This window comes from Phyllobates terribilis, unplaced genomic scaffold, assembly GCF_046119375.1.
Source record: "Phyllobates terribilis strain yellow unplaced genomic scaffold, ASM4611937v1 Scaffold_1__5_contigs__length_1240528914, whole genome shotgun sequence".
Lineage (NCBI taxonomy): Eukaryota > Metazoa > Chordata > Amphibia > Anura > Dendrobatidae > Phyllobates > Phyllobates terribilis.
The window spans coordinates 770,897,713-770,924,547 of NW_027362761.1; the positions used below are offsets into that span (position 1 = coordinate 770,897,713).

At 44.1% G+C, this 26,835-nt stretch overlaps 1 protein-coding gene across 6 annotated transcripts in view; it reads right to left on the reverse strand.

The window, feature by feature from the left end:
* PSD3 (pleckstrin and Sec7 domain containing 3) overlaps nt 1-26,835 on the reverse strand; it is a 902,747-nt gene that overhangs the window by 93,103 nt on the left and 782,809 nt on the right. For all 6 annotated transcript variants that reach the window (XM_073636968.1, XM_073636969.1, XM_073636970.1 and 3 more), the window contains one exon: nt 14,145-14,341. In XM_073636968.1, coding sequence (XP_073493069.1) covers nt 14,145-14,341 — 197 coding nt within the window. The remainder of the gene's footprint in view (nt 1-14,144; nt 14,342-26,835) is intronic.

The window sequence follows — 26,835 nt, forward strand, 5'->3', positions numbered from 1 at the left end:
GACAGGTTCCACACACTCAGATCAAAGAAAATTTGGCAAAAAATTGTTGTGCTAGGATTAGGTGTATAACATTAATACCAGGCCAAGAGTGTCCATCATAGGAGTAATAGGTCTTAACAGGCATATTAAAGTGAACCTTCACCACTAAACAACATTGACTGGAAAGTAAGCAAAGGTCTAACGTTTTTTGAAGCTATCCGTTATTACTTTGCTGTTTTTACCTATTTTTCTAAAGTAAAGGCAAAAATAATCTATTCTGATCTAAAATATGTCAACAGGAGGTAAAAAATATTAATAAAAAATAAGGATTATACTATAATAAGGTCATCCTGTCAGAGGCATCAAGAGTCCTAGTAGGACAGTCTTGTTAGGATATGTGGTACTTGCATATTGCTAAAGTAAGCAGCCAAAATGCACCATGTAGATCTGCCCCAACTATGAACTAGGAAAAATTGTTCACCGTTGCGTGCAGGAGCAAAGGATTCCTTTGTGATCAAATGTAGTAATCCAATATACTGTAGAAAAAATAGATTAGAGCTCCTTAAAATGCGGAACTTCATTGAAAAAGGGTTACAATGGATTCCATGTCACAAAAAATGGCAACGCGTGTCGAACGCACTCCGGTGGTCTTTGCCTGAGCTCAATACCAGTACTATGAACTCCCAATAAATTGGGCAATACTTGCAATCTGAATGGCTGTTCAATGAGATCTTATACCTGATATACCAGTGTTATTGGCCCTAGTCCTTATAGGTAGTATGTTAGTAACACGAGTCTTGTATTACATTTCATGCTAACTTTACAGTTAGTGGCATAATGTATAATGTTAGCTCAGTGTTTCTGCAAAAGTATTTTGTTGCTTTTTGTTTTGTGTTGAAAGACAGTATGAACGGCCTTCCTTAACACAATAATCCTCATCTGAGACAGGAACAGATTTTCTGCTTAGAAAATGAGTCTCTAAAATAATAAGAAAGCATCCCATGGGCCAAGAGAATGGTTTGATCTCCTGAGTAAACTCAAAATACTATTAACTTTTGGGAGAGTTGCAAATATTTTATTAATTCAACCCACTGATTTCTCCAAGAGTTTCACTAATGGTAGAAAGTGTTCTTAAGCAAACAATTATTTTCAGGAATGATACAAAACGGAATAGTTATGATAATGGATAAAAAAAAATGCATATTCACAATTACAACTCATACGTACGATCCACAGTCCCATCTATATGTAATATCCTTTCCACCTATAAGAAGACCTAATATAATGTGGTACAAATTAATGTGAATCAATGTACCGATTCATGAAGTACAAATGAGTTTCGAAAAATCTTCACACTACCGCATCTTCCATGGAACCAAGCTTTTGAAATGAATCGGTCACAAGGTTTTTGCCACCTAATCTGAGAGCAGCATAATGTACAGACAGAGACCCTGATCCCAGCAACATCACTTACAAGGCTTCCTGCTGTAGTATTGAAAAAAATCACGGTTTTATCAGCAGGAGATTATCACTAGAGGACTAGCTAACCTGCCGCAGTGTGTCCTCCATATTCATGAGCTCCGAATACCCCTGCCTCCATCACTGATGGACAGTTTTATATGTACACTCTGTATAGGCAGAAGGCTGTGGTATAGGTGCGGTTACACAGAGCTCAGTATTCAGAAAACTGGTAGATCTGTAGCAGATAAAACAGTAATTTTATCAAAATTGCAGCAAGCAGCCCAGTAAATGATACATCACTGGAATAAGGGTCTCTGCCCTTACATCATTCATCTCTGATGGTGATGAGATTAATTTAAGAAATGTTTCATGAATAGAAAACAATTTAACTAATGTGCTGAATTGTTGGCAAACAAATGAGTGGAAAATGTTTTTGAATAATGGAAATAGGACTGGAGTCTGAAAACCTCCTCTTATTGGTGGTCAGGAGTGTGGTGGTGGTGTCAAGCAGGAGTCTAGGCAACATCCCAGATATTCTGTATGTGCCTAACGCCACTGAATTCAGTAATGTTAGATATGGGAATCGGTGAAGAGGGTAGAACTAAGCAACATTACTATCAAATGATTAGTGGCGTAATAAAGAAAAAATAACTATGTACCGAGGAACTACAATAGACAGTTCAAGGCTTTCATTCAGCGCACATCTTTCATTTGGAGCTGACAAAGAAAAGTGCATTTAATGCAAACATCATTCACTGCAATACAATTTATTTGCTGAAGGGCATCAAAAAACAAACTGTGTGACTAAGCAGAAATGTCAAAACCAATTATGGAAAGTAAACAGAATTCAGAAGTTACGAAACCAAAGAACGCTGCTGAATCTTGGGATGCAGACGGAAAAATAAATGGAAATTAGGATACCGTTAAAGAACTGTTCAGTTTACCTTTGGTTCAATGCTCATCTCAAACAAAACAAATGTCATTATTTACGTAAAAAAATAATGCTACTGTTCTTAAGAGAATTGCTGAGTATTGTAGTTATTACTATATACTGGAAAGTGTAAGGAGCCGCTGTTTGACGCTGCATCAAACATAACAAATGATCACACTTACATGGTAGGTACCAGATGCCAACTTGTCATCTAACTGTTACAGATTACCGTGTCCATATTTCCAGTATGTGTGATATCCGTTTTTCCCACTAACAACACATGTACCCATTATAACCTATACCAAGCATAGGAAAGGGGCCAGGCAAATGGACAGGGAAAAAGAGAAAATGTCCAGCGATAAAATGAAATAAAAATATCTTCCTTTATTGATTCCTTTAAAATAAATAGATCATGATTAAGACTTGCTAAAGTTGAAACGCATAAATCGAGCTGTAGTGTGTTTGTCCTACTCAGGATTATTTTAAAGGAAACAATAAAGGAAGATATTTTTATTTCATTATAACCTATGGTGCTATACACATGTCTATACAATACACACAGAGACATGTCTGTTGTTTTCCAGCAACACAGATGACAAGGGCCAATACAAGTCTATGGGTCTGTGAAAAACACGTACAGCACACAGATGACATTAGTGTGCTGTCCATCATTAACATTGCAAAGTATAGGAGAAGCTTTGTAATTTACTTCTTTCTTTATCAATACCAGAGAAACACTGATGACACACCAGTGGCAAAAACGGACACACCGATGGAAGACACTGATGAAACACTGGTGGTAAAAATGGACACACCGATGGAAGACACTGATGAAACACTGGTGGTAAAAACAGACACACCGATGGAAAACACTGATGACACACCAGTGGCAAAAACGGACACACCGATGGAAGACACTGATGAAACACTGGTGGTAAAAATGGACACACCGATGGAAGACACTGATGAAACACTGGTGGTAAAAATGGACACACCGATGGAAGACACTGATGACACACTGGTTGTAAAAACAGACACACCGATGGAAGACACTGATGACACACTGATGGTAAAAACAGACACACTAAAGGTAAAAATGGACACACCGATGGAAGACACTGATGACACACTGGTGGTAAAAACAGACACACAGATGGAAGACACTGATGACACACTGGTGGTAAAAACGGACACACCGATGGAAGACACTGATGACACACTGGTGGTAAAAACGGACACACCGATGGAAGACACTGATGACACACCAGTGGCAAAAACGGACACACCGATGGAAGACACTGATGAAACACTGGTGGTAAAAATGGACACACCGATGGAAGACACTGATGACACACTGGTGGTAAAAACGGACACACCGATGGAAAACACTGATGACACACCAGTGGCAAAAACGGACACACCGATGGAAGACACTGATGAAACACTGGTGGTAAAAATGGACACACCGATGGAAGACACTGATGAAACACTGGTGGTAAAAATGGACACACCGATGGAAGACACTGATGACACACTGTTGGTAAAAACGGACACACCGATGGAAAACACTGATGACACACTGGTGGTAAAAACGGACACACCGATGGAAAACACTGATGACACACTGGTGGTAAAAATGGACACACCGATGGAAGACACTGATGACACACTGGTGGTAAAAACGGACACACCGATGGAAGACACTGATGACACACTGGTGGTAAAAACGGACACACCGATGGAAAACACTGATGACACACTGGTGGTAAAAACGGACACACCGATGGAAAACACTGATGACACACTGGTGGTAAAAATGGACACACCGATGGAAGACACTGATGACACACTGGTGGTAAAAACGGACACACCGATGGAAGACACTGATGACACACTGGTGGTAAAAACGGACACACCGATGGAAGACACTAATGACACACTGGTGGTAATAACGGACACACCGATAGAAAACACTGATGACACACTGGTGGTAAAAACGGACACACCGATGGAAGACACTGATGACACACTGGTGGTAAAAACGGACACACCGATGGAAGACACTGATGACACACTGGTGGTAAAAACGGACACACCGATGGAAGACACTGATGACACACTGGTGGTAAAAATGGACACACCGATGGAAGACACTGATGACACACTGGTTGTAAAAACAGACACACCGATGGAAGACACTGATGACACACTGGTGGTAAAAACAGACACACTGATGGAAGACACTAATGACACACTGGTGGTAAAAATGGACACACCGATGGAAGACACTGATGACACACTGGTTGTAAAAACAGACACACCGATGGAAGACACTGATGACACACTGATGGTAAAAACAGACACACTAATGGTAAAAATGGACACAACAATGGAAAAAACTGATGACACCGATGCCGGTTTTTTACATACGTGGTTAAACACAGACGTGTAAAGGGGGCCTTGTGTATATTGTGGACAAATAAAAGCAGCTGATATCACTGACAAAGATTTGTATCTGTTTCTGTAGTTTCTCTGAATCACACATGAGAGATAAAGCGGTGACCAAGATAAGAGTTTTCTCTGGACCCTTTCATTGGCCAAAGCTTTCATTGGCCAAAGCTTATATTAGGCCACATTCCCATGGGGCATAATTGTCACATTATTTCCTTTTTCCTTTCCCACTTCCTTTTATTTCTATACGCGCCTACTGATTCCCCACAGCTCACCCGCTGCTCCCGTTGCTTCCTCTTCCCACTAGCATGGCATGTTATTTGATCGTTGCAGCCAATGCTAAGGTGCATTACATACATAGTGGTCAGTACTATGGTGGTCAAACATTTTAAGGCCTTCTTCACAACAATGTAAACATATGACCACGTCAGGAAATTCAAACATGATTCTAATTGGGAAGAATTACGTGTGGATGTGGAGTAGTAAATGGTACATGCATATTTACTGGCCATCTGACTTATTTTCATGAGTTAAGGCTTTCTGATGGATGATGTTGCTCATTTACACTTTTATTAAGTCAAAAAAGTGTTTTTCAAATCCAAACTACTGACGGGCAATTAACACTAGGACAGGGAACCAGATTCATTAATGTGTTTTTGCCAGTTTTCTAGCATACAACAACTTAAAATGTAGCAAAATCAAAGTCGGGCAAAATCGTTGTGACTTTTGGAGTTTTTACACCAGTTTCGGCCAGCTTTGCCAAAGTGAGGAAAGCTCAAGTGGGAAGTGGCGTTGTGAAGCCAACATAGCAATTCCTTAAAATTCATGCCACTTTAGTGGCATAAATTACACCGAAATGTACTCTAGTTCTGATAACATTTCTGGTTTATGATAGTTGTACAATGCGCCTAATTCATTAACCTCTTTCTAATATCCGCCATACATGTACATCACAGCGTGAACCCGCTCATACCCGGCAGATAATGTGATCTGCTTCTAGCAGATGCGGGTGGAGCGGAGCGGAGCCCCTGACTGTTAACATATTAAATGTCACTGTCAATCTCTGTGGCTGGGCTTCAAAGGAGACTGTGATATTTACTCTAAACAGCGATACTGTGGTATTGCTGTATATAGCACAAGCGATCAGGCGATAATGGGTTCTAATCCACTAAAGTGACAAACAAAGTAAAAAAAAGTTTTAAAAAGTATGACTTTTTTATAAACATATAAAAACTAGATTCCCCCTTTTTCGCTCGATTAAAAAAATAAAATACATTAAAATAAATAAAAAATAATCACCGCATCCATAGAAGTTCGATCTACCAAAATATAAAATTACTTTCGCCCATCAGAAACCGGCCATGTCGAGAATGAGTTAAGAGGCATGCGCCTCTTACTCCAGTGGTGTAAAACGCTAGTCTAAATAAATTGGGCCCTATGTGTTTTACTATAAAGTGAAATGCACAATTGCATAGCACTTTTCATTTACTATACAGTGTGTAATGCACACGCCCGGGCTGAGCGGCGTGTGCGTGTGATTCCACTGGACCGTGCCGGAGAGTGAATGCCTGGAGGGGCGTAACTAGGTATTCACCCGATCCGACCAGGGTCGCACGACGGCATACGACGCCAGTGCACCAAGGAGGAACCGTGCAGAGGGACCAGGTGCTACTCCAGGACAGACCCCGGACACGGCTGTTGACCCACACAGGGGAATACAGGAACAGGCTGGTTAGGCTGGCGCACAGACTGGTGGGTATAGGCAGGCACGACTGGTATGCAGGCAGGCGGGTATGCAGGCAGGGGGGTACAGGCAAGCACAGCTAGAGTGCAGACAGGGAGGCACTAGCAGGTAGGAACACAGGCGGGATAGGACCCAGTACACACTGGGACTCAGGAACAATACAGGCAGAGGGGTACAGGCAAGCACAGCTAGAGTGCAGACAGGGAGGCACTAGCAGGTAGGGACACTGGCGGGATAGGACCCAGTACACACTGGGACTCAGGAACAGAACCACAGAAGTGGCGGACAAACACAGCAGAGTGAGGCCGCCCAGAGAGGTGAGCGAGAACAGGGCAGGACAAGACCGCCTGGAGCGGTGAGCAAGAGTAGAGCAGGACAAGGCCGCCAGGAGCGGTGAGCAAAGGGTCAGAGCTGAGGGAGACTGCCGGAGCAGTGAGCAAGAGTAAAGCAGGACGAGACCGCCTGGAGCGGTGAGCAAGAGTGGAGCAAGACTGCCGGAGCAGTGAGCAAAAGGATAAGAGCGGAGCGAGACTGCCGGAGCAGTGAGCAAAAAGGTCAGAGCGGAGCAAGGCTGCCGGAGCAGCGAGCAAAGGAGTCAGAGCAGGCTAGAACCGCCGGAGCGGTAAGCAAAGGAGTCAGAGCAGACTAGAACTGCCGGAGCGGTGAGCAAAGGAGTCAGAGCAGGCTAGAACCGCCGGAGCGGTGAGCAAAGGAGTCAGAGCAGGCTAGAACCGCCAGAGCGGTGAGCAAAGGAGTCAGAGCAGGCTAGAACCGCCGGAGCGGTGAGCAAAGGAGTCAGAGCAGGCTAGAACCGCCGGAGCGGTGAGCAAAGGAGTCAGAGCAGGCTAGAACCGCCGGAGCGGTGAGCAAAGGAGTAAGAGCAGGCTAGAACCGCCGGAGCGGTGAGCAAAGGAGTAAGAGCAGGCTAGAACCGCCGGAGCGGTGAGCAAAGGAGTAAGAGCAGGCTAGAACCGCCAGAGCGGTGAGCAAAGGAGTCAGAGCAGGCTAGAACCGCCGGAGCGGTGAGCAAAGGAGTCAGAGCAGGCTAGAACCGCCGGAGCGGTGAGCAAAGGAGTCAGAGCAGGCAAGGCTGAGCAGGGGGGACAGGGCTCTGTTCACACAGAACAGACAGGAAGGGAAAGGCAGAGCCAGATACCCACAGGGTGCTTGCAGTGAAGTAGCGAGTGGACCACAAACTCACAAACGGGAGTACAGAGACAACAAGCAGGAGTTAGGTACGAGTTCAGACTCTGCAGAAAAAGGAAGGGAACGGACATAGAGGCAAAACAGGTAAAGGATAGGAGAGAGTTCAGACTGGAACTGAGTGTACGGAGGAGACCGACACTGCAGCGGAATACAGGAGCGGGTCTGGGAATACGGCCCCCAGAGAGGCAGGACGAACAGGCAAGGAGCGTGTTCAGACAGGACAGACAAGATACAGGAGCGGGTCTAGGTAATCGGCCCCTAGAAGGCGGGAGGAACAGGCTAGGAGCGTGTTCAGACAGGACAGACAAGATACAGGAGCGGGTCTAGGTAATCAGCCCCTAGAAGGCAGGAGGAACAGGCTAGGAGCGTGTTCAGACAGGACAGACAAGATACAGGAGCGGGTCTAGGTAATCGGCCCCTAGAAGGCAGGAGGAACAGGCTAGGAGCGTGTTCAGACAGGACAGACAAGATACAGGAGCGGGTCTAGGTAATCGGCCCCTAGAAGGCAGGAGGAACAGGCTAGGAGCGTGTTCAGACAGGACAGACAAGATACAGGAGCGGGTCTAGGTAATCGGCCCCTAGAAGGCAGGAGGAACAGGCTAGGAGCGTGTTCAGACAGGCCTGGAAATACAGCCTCCAGGATAGGCAGACAAGAGAACACAGAACGGGACCTGGCACCTTCAGAGTGCAAGCACACACTGAATGAAACACTATGCTCAGGCAGGGATTGATTGGAGCAGCTGGGTTATATACCAGGTGACAGACAGCAATAGGCTGAGGACGCACAAGGTGTGTGACCCACAGCAGGTACAAAAAGCAGGAAGTGATCGGGCGCCGCCCTTAAGCAGCAGAAACAGACACAAACAGACAGCATGGAGGGAAGCCAGAGAGACATTCTGGACAGGAGATCAAGTGCGCGCTCTTGCACAGTGGGAGATGGACCACTATGCAAGGACGCCGCCAGGTATGTTACACAGTGGAGAACTATACTAGAATCATTTTCCTCTGACAGATAGGTCTTTAACATTTAATTGTTCTGCCCAAACATGTCAAATTTGCTGGAACATGTATTTATTAGCTTTATACAGTGGAGAAAATAAGGATTTGATACATTAAACTATATCAAATGTCTCTAATGTCTATTATCCATCTCTCATATCTATGTGATGGATAGATAGAAAATAGATGAATATGCGATACAGTGGAGAAAATAAGTATTTGATACACTGCCGATTTTGCAAGTTTCCCCACCTACAAAGAATGGAGAGGTCTGTAATTTTTATCGTAGGTACACTTCAACTGTGAGAGACAGAATCTAAAAAGAAAAAAACAGAAAATTGCATTTTACTGCATGAAGTAAGTATTTGATCACCTACCAACCAGCAAGAATTCTGGATCTCACAGACTTGTTAGTTTTTCTGTAAGAAGCCCTCCTACTCTACACTCATTACCTATATTAATTGCAACTGTTTGAACTCATTACCTGTACAAAAACATCTGTTCACACAGTCAATCAATCACATTCAAACCTCTCCACCATTGCCAAGACAAAAGAGCTGTCTAAAGACAAGGACAAACACCATCCCAACAGTGAAGCATGGTGGGGGAAACATCATATTTTGGGGGTGGTTTTCTGCAAAGGGGAAAGGACGACAGCACCATATTGAATGGAGGATTGATGGGGTCATGTATCGCAAGATTTTGGCCAACAACCTCTTTCCCTCAGTAGGAGCATTAAAAGTGGGTTGTGGCTGGGTCTTCCAGCATGACAATGACCCGAAACACACAGCCAGGGCAACTAAGGAGTGGCTTTGTAAGAAGAATTTCTAATGAGTGGCTCCATAAGCATTTCAAGGCCCTGGAGTAGCCTAGCCAGTCTCCAGACCTGAATCCAATAGAAAATCTTTGGAGGGAGCTGAAACTCAATGTTGCCCAGCGACAACCCCGAAACCTGAAAGATCTGGAGAAGATCTCTATGGAGGAAGGGGCCAAAATCCCTGCTGCAGTGTGTGCAAACTTGGTCAAGAACTACAGGAAATGTCTGACCTCTGTAATTGCAAACAAAGGTTTCTGCACCAAATATTAAGTTCTGTTTTTCTATTGTATCAAATACTTATTTCATGCAATAAAATGCTAATTAATTATTTAAAAATCATACAATGTGATTTTCTCGATTTTTTTTTATTCTGTCTCTCACAGTTGAAGTGTGCCTACGATAAAAATTACAGACCTCTCCATTCTTTGTAGGTGGGAAAACTTGAAAAATTGGTGGTGTTTCAAATACTCATTTTCCCCACTGTATATTTCTTGTCCTTTATTACATTGCTCTATGATCTATACTTCATCGAATGGTGAGTAAACAGCAAAATATAAAGCAACAAACCACAAAACTGCAGTCAGCAGGAATAATTTACATTTATATTTTCTAGTCCTAATGTATTCTAGTAGCTCTAATGTAGTAAAACTATTCAGGCAACTTGTCGGGCCTAAAGCTAAAGTGACTTAAAAAGTGAAATAAACTCAAAGTTACTGTCGCCCAACTTTCTCAGCTAGCCTTAGAAATTCCTCTGTCTCATGTTCACACCTTGAGAATTCTGTCCAGATTTAGGCACAATGTCCCATGCACATGCTTCAGAAAACAATCTGTGCAGAAAAATGGTTGTGTCATGGACTGTATAATCCAGAGCATGTTTGATGCTGATTCTATACTAAAAAGCAGCAGATTATCTCCATTGAACTTCATCTGAGCCAATCTGCCTACAAATCTCCTCAACAAAACGCAGTACAAAATCCTACATTTCTAATCCTTTTAGAGGGTGTCCACTACTTTAACACTGATGACATATCATTAGGATATGTCATCAATGTCTAATCGGTGGGGGAGCGACACTTGGCATCCGTGCCGGTTAGTCTCGGTGCCGGCGGCAGCCGGAAGTGCTCAGTTACGGAGCAGCTCTGTCTACTGATATTTGCCACGTCCAGGCACTGCACATCCATCCACTATTCAAATGTGCAGTACCCAGCTGCGCCCACTATCAGTAGACGTAGCTGCTCCGTAACTGAGCACTTCCAACCGCCGCAGGCACCGAGAACAGCTGATCGACAGTGGTGCTGAGTGTCGCAAGCCAACCGATCAGACATTGATGACCAATCCTAAGGATAGGACATCAATGTTAAAGTAGTAGACAACCTCTTTGAATTCTACAGTGGAGTAATGGCTCCCATACACAAAAGGCTAAAGTTGGCCAAATTTGCCATTATCAAAGGGTTCGGCAGCTAGTCTAATTGTGTGGCGTCCTCTGACAGATCATGTTGGAGGAAATAAGGATCCAGCATGTCCAATTCTATTCTCAGAAACATATGTGAACAATGGAGTGCTCAGCTGAGCAAGTGCCCCTGTGTATGGGAGACGAGGTCGAGATTTCTGCTAGCCAAACGATCATTCCTAACGTGCAAACTCACTGTGTGAACATAGTCTAAAACAGCCAGAAAGGCTAAATTCCAATGCTCACAAGTTTTAACTATACAGAGTCTCCACTAGAAGATCTGCAGGGGAAGTTTCCTGGAATGGAACTCCAATTATGCCTTCATTTATTGTGTTTATATACTGAAATTCTAATTTCATGCCCTGGCCTTGTAATTTCACTCCCTGTAAAATACTCCCACTATATCTGCTGTTTTTATTAATTGCCACATGTAATTACTGCAGTCGGACAGAAGCCAAGTTCCTCCACACAATCTCCTTTATATTACATCAAACCAATCGAAAGATTAAAAAGAAAATGGTTTGTAGTCTTAAAATGTCCATACATTAGGGACTTCCTACAGCGGTATTCTGGTTGTCATCTTGGACAACAATATCATATGTTACAATGATAAATTACTGATTGATCTCTGCCATGATCTGTGGCCTAGGGTGGGCTTCCATTATTGAGACGCAGACCTTTTATTCATCATGAACAACTTTTTATCTAGAACACTGAAAAAATCAAATAAAGGTATATCAACTTTTCAACCGATCTGCCATCGGTTCACATCTGTCACAAAAGGGTGCTGATCGTCAGCAGAAAATGGTCTAAATTGGTCTTTTCAAATGACCAAAATCTCTTTTAAGCGGCCAGTTTCTTGAGGAAAGGATGAAGGGCCGGCAGTGAGGAGGAAAACAGGAGATAGCTGACAGAGATTAAATGATTTTGAGAGTTTAGATGTATGCACTAGCCACTTCCTCACAAGGACAGGGATCATTATAATTCATAGACTTAGGAATCAGTCACTGATTATAATCTAGACGAATTCATCCATGAATACAAGTAAGCGCCCACGGTTAATTTCATTTTGTAGAGCTGTCAGTTGGAAATAGCTTTTTTTCATTTGTGGTACAATGAAGAAACGCTTTTTGGCTTGTTCTTGCTTCACTGCAAATTTTGGGTGAATAATATGATTGTCAAATCACCAAAAAAAATAGCTGTAGAATACTTGATGTTTGCACTAGAGGCAGCGAAGTTCCAAAGGGTAAAAATAGGCCATCTCTGATCATTCTAGCACTAGCTAAATATGGAGATGATAAACCTTGTTGGCTGACAGCACCTTTGACAGTTAGATCTTGGCAGACCATCAAATTCAGCAGAAATTGTTACAATAAGTCAAGATTTCTGCAACTTTAGTCCATTACGTGATGTAACTCTTATATGCAGGTTTGTGCCAAATTGTAACTCGAGTAATCTGTGAAAGAGGCCAGGAAATACATTTTATCTCCATGTTTTAAAAGGATTGCCTAAGTAGATAACCTCTTCAGACTTAAAGGGAATCTGTCACCAGGTTTTTGCTACCCCATTTGAAACCAGTATGATGTAGAGGCAGATACCCTGATTCCAGCTATGTATTACTTACCAGTGTGCTTGTTGCAGTTTTGGTAAAATCGCTGTTTTATCTGCTGCAGATCTAGCAGTTCTCTGAATGCTGAGCTCTGTATAACCCCACCCACACCACTAAGTGCAGCTTTCTTTGAACACTGTGAATAGGCAGCAAGCTACCAATCAGTGGTAAGGTTATACAGAGCTCATAAATATGGAGGACTACATGGCAGTAGGTTTACCAGTCATCCAGTGATAAACTCCTTCTGATAAAACAGTGATTTTATCAAAACTACACTTAGCAGACCAGTTAGTGACACATCACTGGAATTAAGGTCGCTGTCTTTACATTATGTTGCTCTCAGATGAAGTGGGAAAAACTTGGTAACAGAATCCCTTTAAGGTACCTCAAAACCAGCTGATTAAAATGGTTTTACTCTAACCCTGAGCATTAGCTGTCAAGATCAAGATTCTTTCTAGCTGCTCTTCAGTCTGGCACAGAAGTAAAGAACCCTCTATTTGATGTTCATATTACCCACTAGGGCATATGGAAAGTGGTGGAATGACCCCTTTAAAAGCACCACAAAGGCGTTGGTTTATTATTTCACGGCTGGAGTGGTATCACTAATGCATGTTCCCTGCCCCTAGTAATATAATTACCAGTCACCATCTTCTTCTGATCTAGGCACTGCTCCTGTTCCGTTCCACCTCGCTCTGAATCTCCTAAACTTACATTGAGAGATGACCTCTGGATTGCCCAACAAACATCAGAGCGATTCGGCTAGTAACAATTAGCAGAACGGGAGCGGCGCGGCACAGGGAACAGCAGAAGACGGAAGCTGGTTACTACGGGCAGGGAACATGCATTAGCTATACCACTCCAGGGCTGAAATAAAAAAAATGCCTAAGTGGTGCTTTAAGTCCAATGTTATCAAACGAAGGGCACATGTGGGACTAGTAGGAAAGCTGAAACAATGTGGTCATAGCTTTTTCTTAGTAGCATCTGAGTCTCCATGTCACAATAAGCAGGGCATAAAGATGAAATAATTTTTTTCTGAAACTAATCTTTACATGGCTGATTCTTTTGGAGGAACACATCTGCACAATTCACCATAAATCAAACAGGTGTGCCAAGTTGTGTAGGAAGCACACAACGCAGCTCATCTACATAGTGTAGTGTTCGCAGATAGTCTGGACTGAACTGAAAAAGTTACCGATTGCCGGCGGTAGCAGAATATTTGTCAGTTAAATCTATTTACATACGTCTTGTAGCAAATAGAATGTTTTTATTACTGCAGTTATGATGACTGCATTTTACTGTGTAACGGCACTAGGGAAAGGCAAATAACCAGAGCAGTGATGAAGCTCTCACAGCACCAGCATAGCACATTGCATCTTATAGTCAGCGCTTCGCAATCTCATTTGCCAGTCTGCCACGATTAAAATGCAAATATATTTTCCAAAGGCACAGCAGAACTGGGTCAAGGCACACAATTAAAACCATCGTTAAATTTCTTACTTTTTTTTCCATCCATGTCTGCGTGGATTTTGCGCGCAAGGAAACCAGCCTTGTAAACTGCAGCATTAGGATCATGGGGGATGTCCAGGAATGGGTTGCTGCTGCTGCCAATCCGACTAACACTCTTGGATCCCATACCATTGGATTTGTCATCATTGCTGTCGGATGGGGATTTCTTCATCGCATCAACATCATCTCTGTTAAGAAACAAAATGATTATGTCTTACATGTATTCATACTGTGATATCCAGGACAGCAATGCTAGCTATCTATCTATCCATCTATCTATCTACAGTATCTATCTATCTATCTATCTACAGTATCTATCTATCTACAGTATCTATCTATCCTGTACTCATCTATCTCATACCCATTTATCTAATATCTATCTTACATCAATTTATAAATTTGCCTCACATCTATCCATCTATGTAACTCATATCCATGTATCTATCTCATATTCATCTATTTTCTATTTATCCATATCTGTCTATCTATCTATCCCATATCTAACTATCTATCTATCTCTCTATCTATCTATCTCTCTCTCTATCTATCTTTCTATCTATCCCATATCTAACTATCTATCTATTATCTATCTATCTATCTCTCTATCTATCTATCTATCTCTCTATCTATCTATCTTTCTTTCTATCTATCTCATAGATATGAGAGATGGATATTAGACATTAGAAACATATGATATAGTTTGACTTAGATATGAGAGACAGAAATATAGATAATAAAAATTATGGGATAGATAGTCAGATAAAGATAAAAAAGGTAGGCAGCAGTCATATAGTTACCAAACCAAGAGGACTTTATTTAGCCCCTGTGACATGGCAACGTTTCGGTTCAAATGATCTTTCTCAAGCATTGACATCATTGTGCATAAAACATATATACAGTCCATCATTGTGCAATTTATACATTACAAAAAAACATTAAAAAACATCACATTTTAATTTGTGCAAAGTCTATTAGTAGACAATACAGGTGATATAAAGTGTTTTAGTCAGAAGGTGCATACTAGAAGTTTATCATCATATTTATTCAGTGTATTCATACATAATTGGTGTCATAATTAGTTCATGTGTTTTCTATATGATTAAAAATGACTCACCCGCATAAATCCTGCTATAGGGTACATTGTTCACATACACAGTGTTCTATACAGTGCCACTGTGCATGTCCTATTATGTGATCACAAATAACCAATCAAATTGCAGCCAGGTCAAAGCGCGATCGCGCATGAGCAGTAGCGCTAAAAAAGTGCTATCGCCATCTTTAATATGTGAAATTTACTGGCAAGCTCAGACCTGTGTATTAAACACTTATGAGGATAGATGCTATTTCTACTGTGGGGAAAATGCCATTATGCACCATATAAGGTTTATAGTAGTTTAATTAAGATTTTTATTAATAAGCTAAGCTTAATACACTTCATGGTACATAACAGCAGCAATTTAAATACCATGGCTATTTAGAAATAGATTTTAGGGACAAGTCAACACATTAGCATACACTGTCCTATCCCTGGCATTCCAAACACGCCCCCTGGTGGAGGTCATTTCAGGTGCCTGTGGCACGGTGAGAGCGAGTCGCCCTCCCAGGTCAGGCCCCTCCCACCATGTAAATATAGATAATAAAAATTAGATACATATGGGATAGCTAGATAGATGGATAGAAAGATACACTGATGCTACACCGATGCCTCTACCCTGTGCCAGTCGTTGCACTGGTTACCCATCCGCTATAGAGTTCAATATAAACTCATCACCCTTACCCACAAAGCACTCCATGTTTCAGCACCGCACTTCATCTCCTCCGTTGTCTCAGTCTACCACCCTACCTGTGCCCTCCGTTCTGCTAATGACCTAAGATTAACATCCTAAATAATCCGAACCTCCCACTCCCGTCTCCAAAACGTCTCACGTGCTGCACCAATTCTTTGGAACCAACCCAGGAATCTTCGTTTAGTCCCCAATATCCACAGTTTTAAGCGTGCGATAAAAACACATTTCTTTAGACTGGCCTATCGCCTAACCTCACTTATCGAACTATCCTTTTTTTTTTTTTTCATACAACACTTCCTTCCAAATCAGGACCCTCGTATCATCTGTTCACACACTCCCATGTACTTAATAGTCCTCTGTGTCTGTACTTGTTCACATACTGGTTGGTGACTGGTTCATTTAGCATTATGTGATTACTAGTGTTGAGCATTCCGATACTGAAATATCGGGTATCGGCCGATATTCACTGTATCGGAATTCCGATACTTAATTCCGATACTTTTATAATATCGAATACCGGAATCGGAAGTTCCCATAATGCCTGCGCTCTGCAGTGTCTGTGAAGGATGACAAGCTGGATGGCAGCGCTCAGCTGCGATCCAGCTTGTCATCAGAATGCCATCCCAGCGTGGGAGAATTCTCCTGATTGTTTAAAAGCCGGCGGGCGGTAAAAAGCCGCCGGCTTTTAAACAATCACACAGCCCCATACTGCTTCCCCGCAGCCTCCCACCCCGATCCTCCGCTCCCCTCGCCACCTCCAATCCCAATCGTAAATTAGGACCGGGCGGGGAGCGCAGCACCAAGGAGCGAAGGACCCGGGCGGGGAAGCCGGCAGTGAAAAGACTTCACCGCCGGCTTTCCCGTTCTGTGCTGCGCTTTCCCGCCGGTTATTTCAAATGAACAGCTGAGGTATCAGGTGATGCCGATCAGCTGTTCATTTGAAGTAGCCGCGGTGCCCTCAGAGGGTTCATGTGAGTTCATGCTTGACTGCATGAACTCACATGAACTTTCCCACGGCCGCACAGGTCAGCCTCACCTCCCAGACCCGTCATGATTAGTGTGTGCGGGGTGTGTGTGTGCGGGGTGTGTGTGTGTGCGGGGTGTGTGTGTGTGCGGGGTGTGTGTGCGGGGTGTGTGTGTGTGCGGGGTGTCTGTGCGTGCAGGCAGACATAGGCCGATGTGACACTACTACTCCCATCGGCCTATGTCTGTCCCCCGTCCACTCGTGCCAGCAGGATCAGCTCGATGGGAGCAGTAGTTCCCATCAGCCTGATCCTGCTATATAAATTGCCCTACTGTGTCCCCAATAAATGTTAGATACATGTCATTGGTGGCCAGTGGTTACCTAAAAGAAATTAGTTTATACATTACCTGTCCCCGCCGATCGTCACCTAAAATAAAGTAAAAAATAAAAAACTACACCTATACTCACCTAGACACCTAATTCCCCGAAGCCATCGATCTCCTGTAATAAAATATAAAATAATAAACCACAACCTTATCCTTACCCCTCCGTAGCAGTCCACGAGTGTCCCACGAAGATCTCCAGTTCAGAGCAGCCACATAGAATGTGACCGCTCTGAACCGCTGCCGCCGCTAGAATGACGGGGCCGTAAGGGTTCACCAGAGTTAAGGCAGCGCTGCTCCGGTTAGCTGCTTTACGGCACTGCTGTATCGTGAGAAATTCCCACGGTACAGCACTGCCGTAAAGGAGGTCTCCGGAGCTGCGCTGCCTGAATGCACTCCGGTAACCTCAGTCAGTGGCTCCCGCTGCCGGGAGCGGACGTGTTCCCGGCAGCGTGAGCTTACAGCAGCCATGCACAGCTGTCACCATCTCCAGATGTGACAGCTGTGCATGGGAGATCAGCGCAGGAACGTGGACAGGTAACTATTTTTTTTTAGTAAACTAAGAATTAAATAAAATGGTGTTTTATTTCAAATAAATTATTTTTTTCTGGGTGTAGTGTGTTTTTTCTTTTTAACACTTTGTAGGTTAGTAATGGGGGTGTCTTATAGACACCCATCATTACTAACCTGGGCTTCATGGCAGCTGGCGCTGACATGAACCCCACCACTATTACCCCCTGCCACCGCACCAGGGCAGCGTGGAAGAGCGAGGCTAAGTGCCAGAATTGGCGCATCCTATGGATGCGCCATTTCTGGGGCGGCTGACGGCTGGTGTTTCTAGCCTGGGAGGGGGCCAATATTCATGGCACCCTTCCTGAGCTATTAATATCAGCCCCCAGCTGTCTGCCTAGCCTTTGCTAGCTATTAAAATAGGGGGGACCCCACGTCATTTTTTTTGGGGGGGTCCCCCATTTTAATAGCTAGTAAAGGCTAGGTATTCAGCTGGGGGCTGATATTAGTAGCCTGGGAAGCTCCGTGGGTTTTACCCCCTTCCCAGGCTTCAAACATCTGCCCCAGCCGTCTGCTTAACCTCCGCTAGAGACTAAAATTATGGGGGATCCCACGCCATTTTTTTTTAAAATAAATCCTTTATTTTAACACTAAATGACATTTGAGGACTTAATAAAGATGCAGTCCCTAAATTATTATTTATTTTTTAATAAATTTTTCCCAAAACTTTTGACGTGGGCTTCGCCATATTTTTGTATGCCAGCCAGGTACAGCATCCAGCTTCTATGAACGCGCCATTTTCCGGGGCGGCCGCGGACTGCAATTTTCAGCGGGGGGCAGAAAGCTTGGGCCTCCCTGCGCTGCAGATTCCATCCCCCAGCTGCCTAGTTGTACCTGGCTGGACACAAAAATAGGGAGAAGCCCCACGTTTTTTTTTTTTTAATTATTTCATGAAATTCATGGAATAATTAAGAAAAAAAGGGCTTCCCTATATTGTTGTGTCTGGCCAGGTACAAATAGGCAGCTGGTGGTTGGGGGCAGCCCGTTCCTGCCTGCTGTACCTGGCTGGACACAAATATAGTGTGAAGCCCCACGTCAATTTTTTTTTAATTATTTCAGGAAATTCATGAAATAATTAAAAAAAAATTATGTGGGGCTTCGCCCTATATTTGTGTCCAGTCAGGTACAGCAGGCAGGAACGGGCTGCCCCCAACCACCAGCTGCCTATTTGTACCTGGCCGGACACAACAATATAGGGAAGCCCTTTTTTTCTTAATTATTCCATGAATTTCATGAAATAATTAAAAAAAAATTGACGTGGGGCTTCGCACTATATTTGTGTCCAGCCAGGTACAGCAGGCAGGAACGGGCTGCCCCCAACCACCAGCTGCCTATTTGTACCTGGTTGGACACAACAATATAGGGAAGCCCTTTTTTTCTTAATTATTTCATGAATTTCATGAAATAATTAAAAAAAAAAAATACGTGAAGCTTCTCCCTATTTTTGTGTCCAGCCAGGTACAACTAGGCAGCTGGGGGATGGAATCTGCAGCGCAGGGAGGCCCAAGCTTTCTCCCCCCCGCCCCCCCCCCGCTGAAAATTGCAGTCCGCAGCCACCCCGGAAAATGGCGCGTTCATAGAAGCTGGATGCTGTACCTGGCTGGCATACAAAAATATGGCGAAGCCCACGTCAAAAGTTTTGGGAAAAATTAATTAAAAAATAAATAATAATTTAGGGACTGCATCTTTATTAACTCCTCAAATGTCATTTAGTGTTAAAATAAAGGATTTATTTTAAAAAAAATTGACGTGGGGCTTCGCCCTATATTTGTGTCCAGCCAGGTACAGCAGGCAGGAATGGGCTGCCCCCAACCACCAGCTGCCTATTTGTACCTGGTTGGACACAACAATATAGGGAAGCCCTTTTTTTCTTAATTATTCCATGAATTTCATGAAATAATTAAAAAAAAAAATGCTTGGGGCTTCGCCCTATTTTTGTGTCCAGCCAGATACAACTATGCAGCTGGGGGCTGGAATCCGCAGCGCAGGGAGACCCAAGCTTTCTGGGCCACCCCCGCTGCAAATTGCAGTCCGCAGCCGCCCCAGAAAATGGCGCGTTCATTGAAGCGCCATCTTCTGGCGCTGTACCCAACTCATCCAGGGCCCTGGTGCGGTGGCTCACTGGGTAATAAAGGGGTTAAGGCCAGCTTGGTATTATCAGCTGGCCCTAAGCCCAAAATTCATGGGGTCACGCCAATATTAGACATGACCACCATGAATTTCTAGTAAAGTATTTAAAAAAACACAACACCCAGAAAAAAGTCCTTTAATTGAAATAAACACACAATTCTTTATTGTTCTAAATTAAACCATACTTACCATCACGCCCATTCCAGCTGAAGCCAACGATCTCCTGCAATAAAAGTAAAATAATAAAGCAACCTCATCCTTACCTTTCCATGGCTCCCACGACAGCTTCAGCTCTGCTACATCGAGATGACAGGCTGGACCGCAGCAGAACGCTGCCATCCATCCTGTCATCCCGCAGACACTGAGAAGCACAGGCATGCTTGTGCTCCTCAATGTCTGGCTGTGACGGCATAAAGATGAGCCGAGGTCATGTCCAATGAACTCAGCTCACCTCATGTACGTCACTGACAGCGTGGGAAAATTCTCCTGCACTCAGCACTTCAGCGTGAGAATTTTCCCACACTGTCAGTGACGTGCATGAGGTGAGCTGAGTTCATTGGACATGACCTCACCTCATGTATGTCACTGACAGCGTGGGAGAATTCTCACGCTGAAGCGCTGAGTGCAGGAGAACTTTCCCACGCTGTCAGTGACGTGCATGAGGTGAGCTGAGTTCATTGGACATGAACTCGGCTCATCTGGATGACGTCACAGAGAGACACTGAGGAGCGCAAGCATGCCTGCGCTTCTCAGTGTCCGCGGGATGACAGGCTGGATGGCAGCTTTCTGCTGCGGTCCATCCTGTCATCTCGATGTAGCAGAGCTGGAGCTGTCCTGGGAACCATCGAAAGGTAAGGATGAGGTTGCTTTATTATTTTTCTTTTATTGCAGGAGATCGTTGGCTTCAGCTGGAATGGGCGTGATGGTAAGTATGGTTTAATTTAGAACAATAAAGAATTGTGTCTTTATTTCAATTAAAGGACTTTACTCTGGGTGTTTGTGTTTTCTTTTAACTTTGACTATGGGGTTAGTAATGGGGGTGTCTTATAGACGCCTCTCCATTACTAACCTGGGCTTGATGTCAGCTGGCATTATAAGCTGACATCAACCCCAACCCTATTACCCCCTGCCACCGCACCAGGGCAGCGTGGAAGAGCGAGGCTAAGTGCCAGAATTGGCGCATCCTATGGATGCGCCATTTCTGGGGCGGCTGACGGCTGGTGTTTCTAGCCTGGGAGGGGGCCAATATTCATGGCACCCTTCCTGGGCTATTAATATCAGCCCCCAGCTGTCTGCCTAGCCTGTGCTAGCTATTAAATTAGGGGGGACCCCACGTTATTTTTTTGGGGGGGTTCCCCCATTTTAATAGCTAGTAAAGGCTAGGTATTCAGCTGGGGGCTGATATTAGTAGCCTGGGAAGCTCCGTGGGTATTACCCCCTTCCCAGGCTTCAAACATTTGCCCCAGCTGTCTGCTTAACCTCCGCTAGAGCCTAAAATTAAGGGGAACCCCACGCCAATTTTTTTTTAAATAAATCCTTTATTTTAACACTAAATGACAAGTACAGTAATCAACACTGTCACTGTACTTCATATATATGTGACTGACATGTTTCTATCTATCTAATCTATGTGTGATTCTCTATTCTTTCTGTTCTAAATTGTCGGGTACAGATGCTGAATTGCCGGCCGGCTTTCTTAAAGAGACGGTGCATGAAAACACTATTATTTTTTTAAATAAATCCTTTACACTAAATGACAAGTACAGTAAGCAACACTGTCACTGTACTTCATATATATGTGACTGACATGTTTCTATCTATCTAATCTATGTGTGAAGCTCTATTCTTTCTGTTATAAATTGTCGGGTACCGCTGCTGAATTGCCGGCCGGCTTTTTTAAAGAGACGGTGCACGAAAACACTAATATTTTTTTTAATAAATCCTTTACACTAAATGACAAGTACAGTAAGCAACACTGTCACTGTACTTCATATATATGTGACTGACATGTTTCTATCTATCTAATCTATGTGTGATGCTCTATTCTTTCTGTTGTAAATTGTCGGGTACCGGTGTATGCCGCTGATGAATTGCCGGCTTTTCATGTCATTCTACATTATTCTTAGTTGTTTTACTTCATGTAGAATTAACCTACAAGGAAAGAAAGGGTTTATTTTCATTCCGATATTTGTGTCCCATTGACTTGCATTGGTTTCCGGTATCGGAATCGGCGATATCCGATACTTTTTGGGTATCGGCCCGATCCAATCCGATACGATATTTCCTGATATCGGAAGGTATCGCTCAACACTAGTGATTACCCTATTTATTACATTGATGGCTGACCGTACAATACAAGCAATTGTTACCATCCACCTTTCATGTCTCCCCTATTTCCTCATAGATTGTAAGCTTGCGAGCAGGGCCCTCTCTCCTCCTGGTATCTGATTTATTTGATTATTGCTATTCTGTAAAGTCTTTTATTGTCTGTACAAGTCCCCTCTAAAATGTAAAGTGCTGCGGAATATGTTGGCGCTATAGAAATAAAAAATTATTATTATTATAGATAGATAGATATATGCATAAAAAGAAAGGGCAGCAGCACTCCATTATGGCCAAGATACATAAAGACAATAAAAACATTTGATCTAAAATGTGTTATTACTCAGTAAGCTTTTCTTACAAAAAATGGAGGTTCTTAGCGCATAAATTGGCCAATTCATGTGTGCCCATCAACCGCTCCAAGGTGACCTCCCGTCTGGTGGGTACTACTCTGCCGACATGCCTCTCTTGGGCTACAAGCCTATAACTCTGGACAAAACATGTCACTTCTGGGCTAAAACACCTACAATTTAAATGGGCTGGTAGAACAGAATATACATCACCTGCTGGTTAAATGGGGGGAGTGCAAGGTCAGACAGGAGGCAGTTACAACCTCCTATAGTAATATATAATAAGAAAACTGTGTCACTTCTGGGCTAAAACACCTACAGAAGTGACATGTTTTGTCCAGAGTTGTAGGCTTGTAGCCCAAGAGAGGCATGTAGGCAGAGTAGTACCCATCAGACGGGGGGTCACCTTGGAGCGGTTGGTAGGTAGATATATGGATAGATAAATACAGTTGAAACCAGAAGTTTACATACACTATATAAAAATACACATATGCATGTTTTTCTCAATATCTGACATGAAATCAGAATAAACCTTTCCCGTTTTAGGTCAATTAGGATTACCATCAATTTTAATATTTGCTAAATGCCAATAAATAATGAGAGAGAGTGAATGTGTTAAGGCATTTTTATTACTTACTGCAAAGTCAAAAGTTTACTTACGTTTCATTAGTATTTAGTACCATTGCCCTTAAACTGAATGACTTGGGTCAAAAGTTTGGGATATCCTTCCACAAGCTTCTCACAATATTTGGTCTGAATTTTGGCACATTCCTCCTGACAAAACTGGTGTAACTGATCCAGGTTTGTAGGTCGCCTTACTTGCACCTGCCTTTTCAGCTTTGCCCATACATTTTCAATAGGATTGAGATCAGAGCTTTGTGATGGCCACTCCAAAACATTGACTTTGTTATCCTTAAGCCACTTTGTTACCATTTTGGCAGTATGCTTTGGGTCATTGTCCATTTGGAAGACCCATTTCAGCCCAAGCTTTAACTTCTTGGCTGATGTCTTGAGATCTTGCTTCAGTATTGCCACATAATCTTCTTTTCTCATGATGCCGTCTATTTTGTGAAGTGCACCAGTCCCTCCTGCAGCAAAAGAACCCCACAACATGATGCTGCCACCCCCGTGTTTCACAGTTGGGATGGTGTTCTTAGGCTTCCAAGCTTCTCCCTTTTTCCTCCAAATGTAAGGCGCTTCAACAGGCCCTTGAAGCCGGAAGGCTGCGAAACGGCTTCAATAAAGGACATTTTCTAAGAAGATTTGGTGAGTGCTGCCTTTACATTTTCCAGTTTTCATGCCATATATTTACTTGGCTTTCTGCACCGCCGGAGAAATCTTTGAGCACATGGACTGAGACAAACACAAGTGATTGATGCAGATGGTGTGGTGACGGTATGCTTCTCTTTTGCTGAACAGATGAACGATGCAGCTTCAGGTATCTTGAAATTGTACCCAAGGATGAGCCAGACTTGTGCAAGTCCACAATTCTCTTCCTGATATCTTGACTGATTTCTTTTGACTTTCCCATGATGCTACACAAAGAAAGTGTGTTTCAAGTGTGCATTAAAACACATCCACAGGTGTGTCTCTTAATTGTGCTGCCAAAAAACCTATCAGAAGCTTCCAAACACATGACATCATCATATGGGCAGTCCAGAATTGTTTAAAGGCATCTTAGTGAATGTAAACTGGTTGTGCAGCAGGGAACTTGTGCGCAGATGCCGGTGAGTCACTCTGCCTTCCCAGCGCCTGCGCACAAGTTCCCTGCTGCAAAACACTACACTGACGGCAGTGAGAAGAGAGCCGTCCGTACAGAGGAAACAGCGCAGGCGTGGGATCCGGCCGGGAACTGCTCGTCACAGGGCCCTGTGACGTGCAGGGGAGGTGGGGTGAGTATGGAAATAGGGCTAGTAGGCGGGCATTTCTTGGCGTCAGGGGGATGCGAAGCTTAGCTTTTTTATTGAATTTTTTCTGCTATTACACAGAAACCAGACCGCTAATATGGGTCATACAGGTAAGTATAGATTCACATTTCTATCACCTGTATGCCCATATTAGCGGTCTGAAAAGTCCCAGGGGGTGACAGATTCCCTTTAACACATTCTCTCTCTCTCTCTCATTATTTTGGCATTTTGCAAATATTAAAAATTATGTTAATCCTAATTGACTTAAAAAGGGAAAGGTTTATTCTGATTTCATGTCAGATATTGAGAAAAACATGCATATGTGTCTTTGTATATAGTGTATGTAAGATTCTGGTTTCAACTGTATATGATAGATAGATAGATGATAGATAGATAGATAGATAGATAGATAGATAGATAGATAGATAGATAGATAGTTGAATCGATGGATGGATAGATAGATAGATATATGATAGATGGATACATAGATGGATAATCTCATATCCATTTATCTCATATCTATCTATATAATCAGGGGCGGAACTACCGCCCGTGCAGCCCGTTCATTGAACGGGGGCCCCGAGGGAGAGGGGACCCCCCTCTTGTGCGTCTCTCTCCTCATGGGGCCCCCGGCCCCATGCTAAGCGCCGGGTCCGGGACATCTCAGCGCTGCGCTGCTGCGGCAGAGCCTTCATGATTCCCCTGACTTCTGGTCATGTGACGGCGCCGTCACATGGCCGGAAGTCAGGAGAACCTGGTGTCAGCGATTTGGACGAATGCCAGGATTCTGCAGGGATCGCATGGGGGTATGTATAACAAGTTTTTTTTTTTTTTAAATACAATTAACTTGGAGTGGGGGGAATGGGAGATGAGAGATGCACATGTGGGGGGGGGAGATGAGAGATGCACATGTGGTGGGGGGAGATGAGAGATGCACATGTGGGGGGGATGAGAGATGCACATGTGGGGGGGGATGAGAGATGCACATGTGGGTGGGGATGAGAGATGCACATGTGGGGGGGTGGGGAGATGAGAGATGCACATGTGGGGGGGTGGGGAGATGAGAGATGCACATGTGGGGGGGAGATGAGAGATGCACATGTGGGGGGGATGAGAGATGCACATGTGGGGGGGGATGAGAGATGCACATGTGGGTGGGGATGAGAGATGCACATGTGGGGGGGTGGGGAGATGAGAGATGCACATGTGGGGGGGTGGGGAGATGAGAGATGCACATGTGGGGGGGGAGATGAGAGATGCACATGTGGGGGGGGGATGAGAGATGCACATGTGGGAGGGGGAGATGAGAGATGCACATGTGGGGGGGAGATAAGAGATGCACATGGAGGGGGGATGAGAGAGGTGCACATGTGGTGGAGGGGGATGACAGAGGTGCACATGTGGTGGAGGGGGATGAGAGAGGTGCACATGTGGGGGAGGGGGATGAGAGAGGTGCACATGTGGGGGAGGGGGATGAGAAATATGCACATGGGGGGATGAGAGAGGTGCACATGGGGGGGTGGTGAGAGCTGCACATGTGGGGGGGAGATGAGAGATGCACATGTGGGGGGGGTGAGAGATGCACATGTGGGGGGGAGATGAGAGATGCACATGTGGGGGGGGGTGAGAGATGCACATGTGGGGGGGGATGAGAGATGCACATGTGGGGGGGGGAGATGAGAGATGCACATGTGGGGGGGGAGATGAGAGATGCACATGTGGGGGGGGGGAGATGAGAGATGCACATGTGGGGGGGAGATGAGAGATGCACATGTGGGGGGGAGATGAGAGATGCACATATGGGGGGGAGATGAGAGATGCACCTGTGGGGGGGGAGATGAGAGATGCACATGGGGGGGGGTTTGAGAGCTTGCCATGGGGGGGTTTGAGAGCTGCACATGGAGGGGTGAGAGCTGCACATGGGGGGGATAAGAGCTGCACATGGGGGAATTGGGAGTAGGGGGATAATGAGCTGCACATAATGAATGTGGGGTGGGGGAGAGTAAATGATAAATGATGATGGGGTGGGGAGAGCACGGACATGATATAATGAATTGGGGCAGGGGGTTGCATGTAAATAATGAATGCGGGGAGCAGGTGGTATAGAGTAGGGGGCGTTGCGGATGCAGGAGTGTAACTGGTAACAAATTGGCGGAAAGAGTAGAGGTTCTAATTAAATTATATATTAAGTGCCTATTTACAGTTAATGGGGGCACCGTGGTGGATTACAATTTATATTTGGAATGGTAGGTTGCATAATAACTAACCA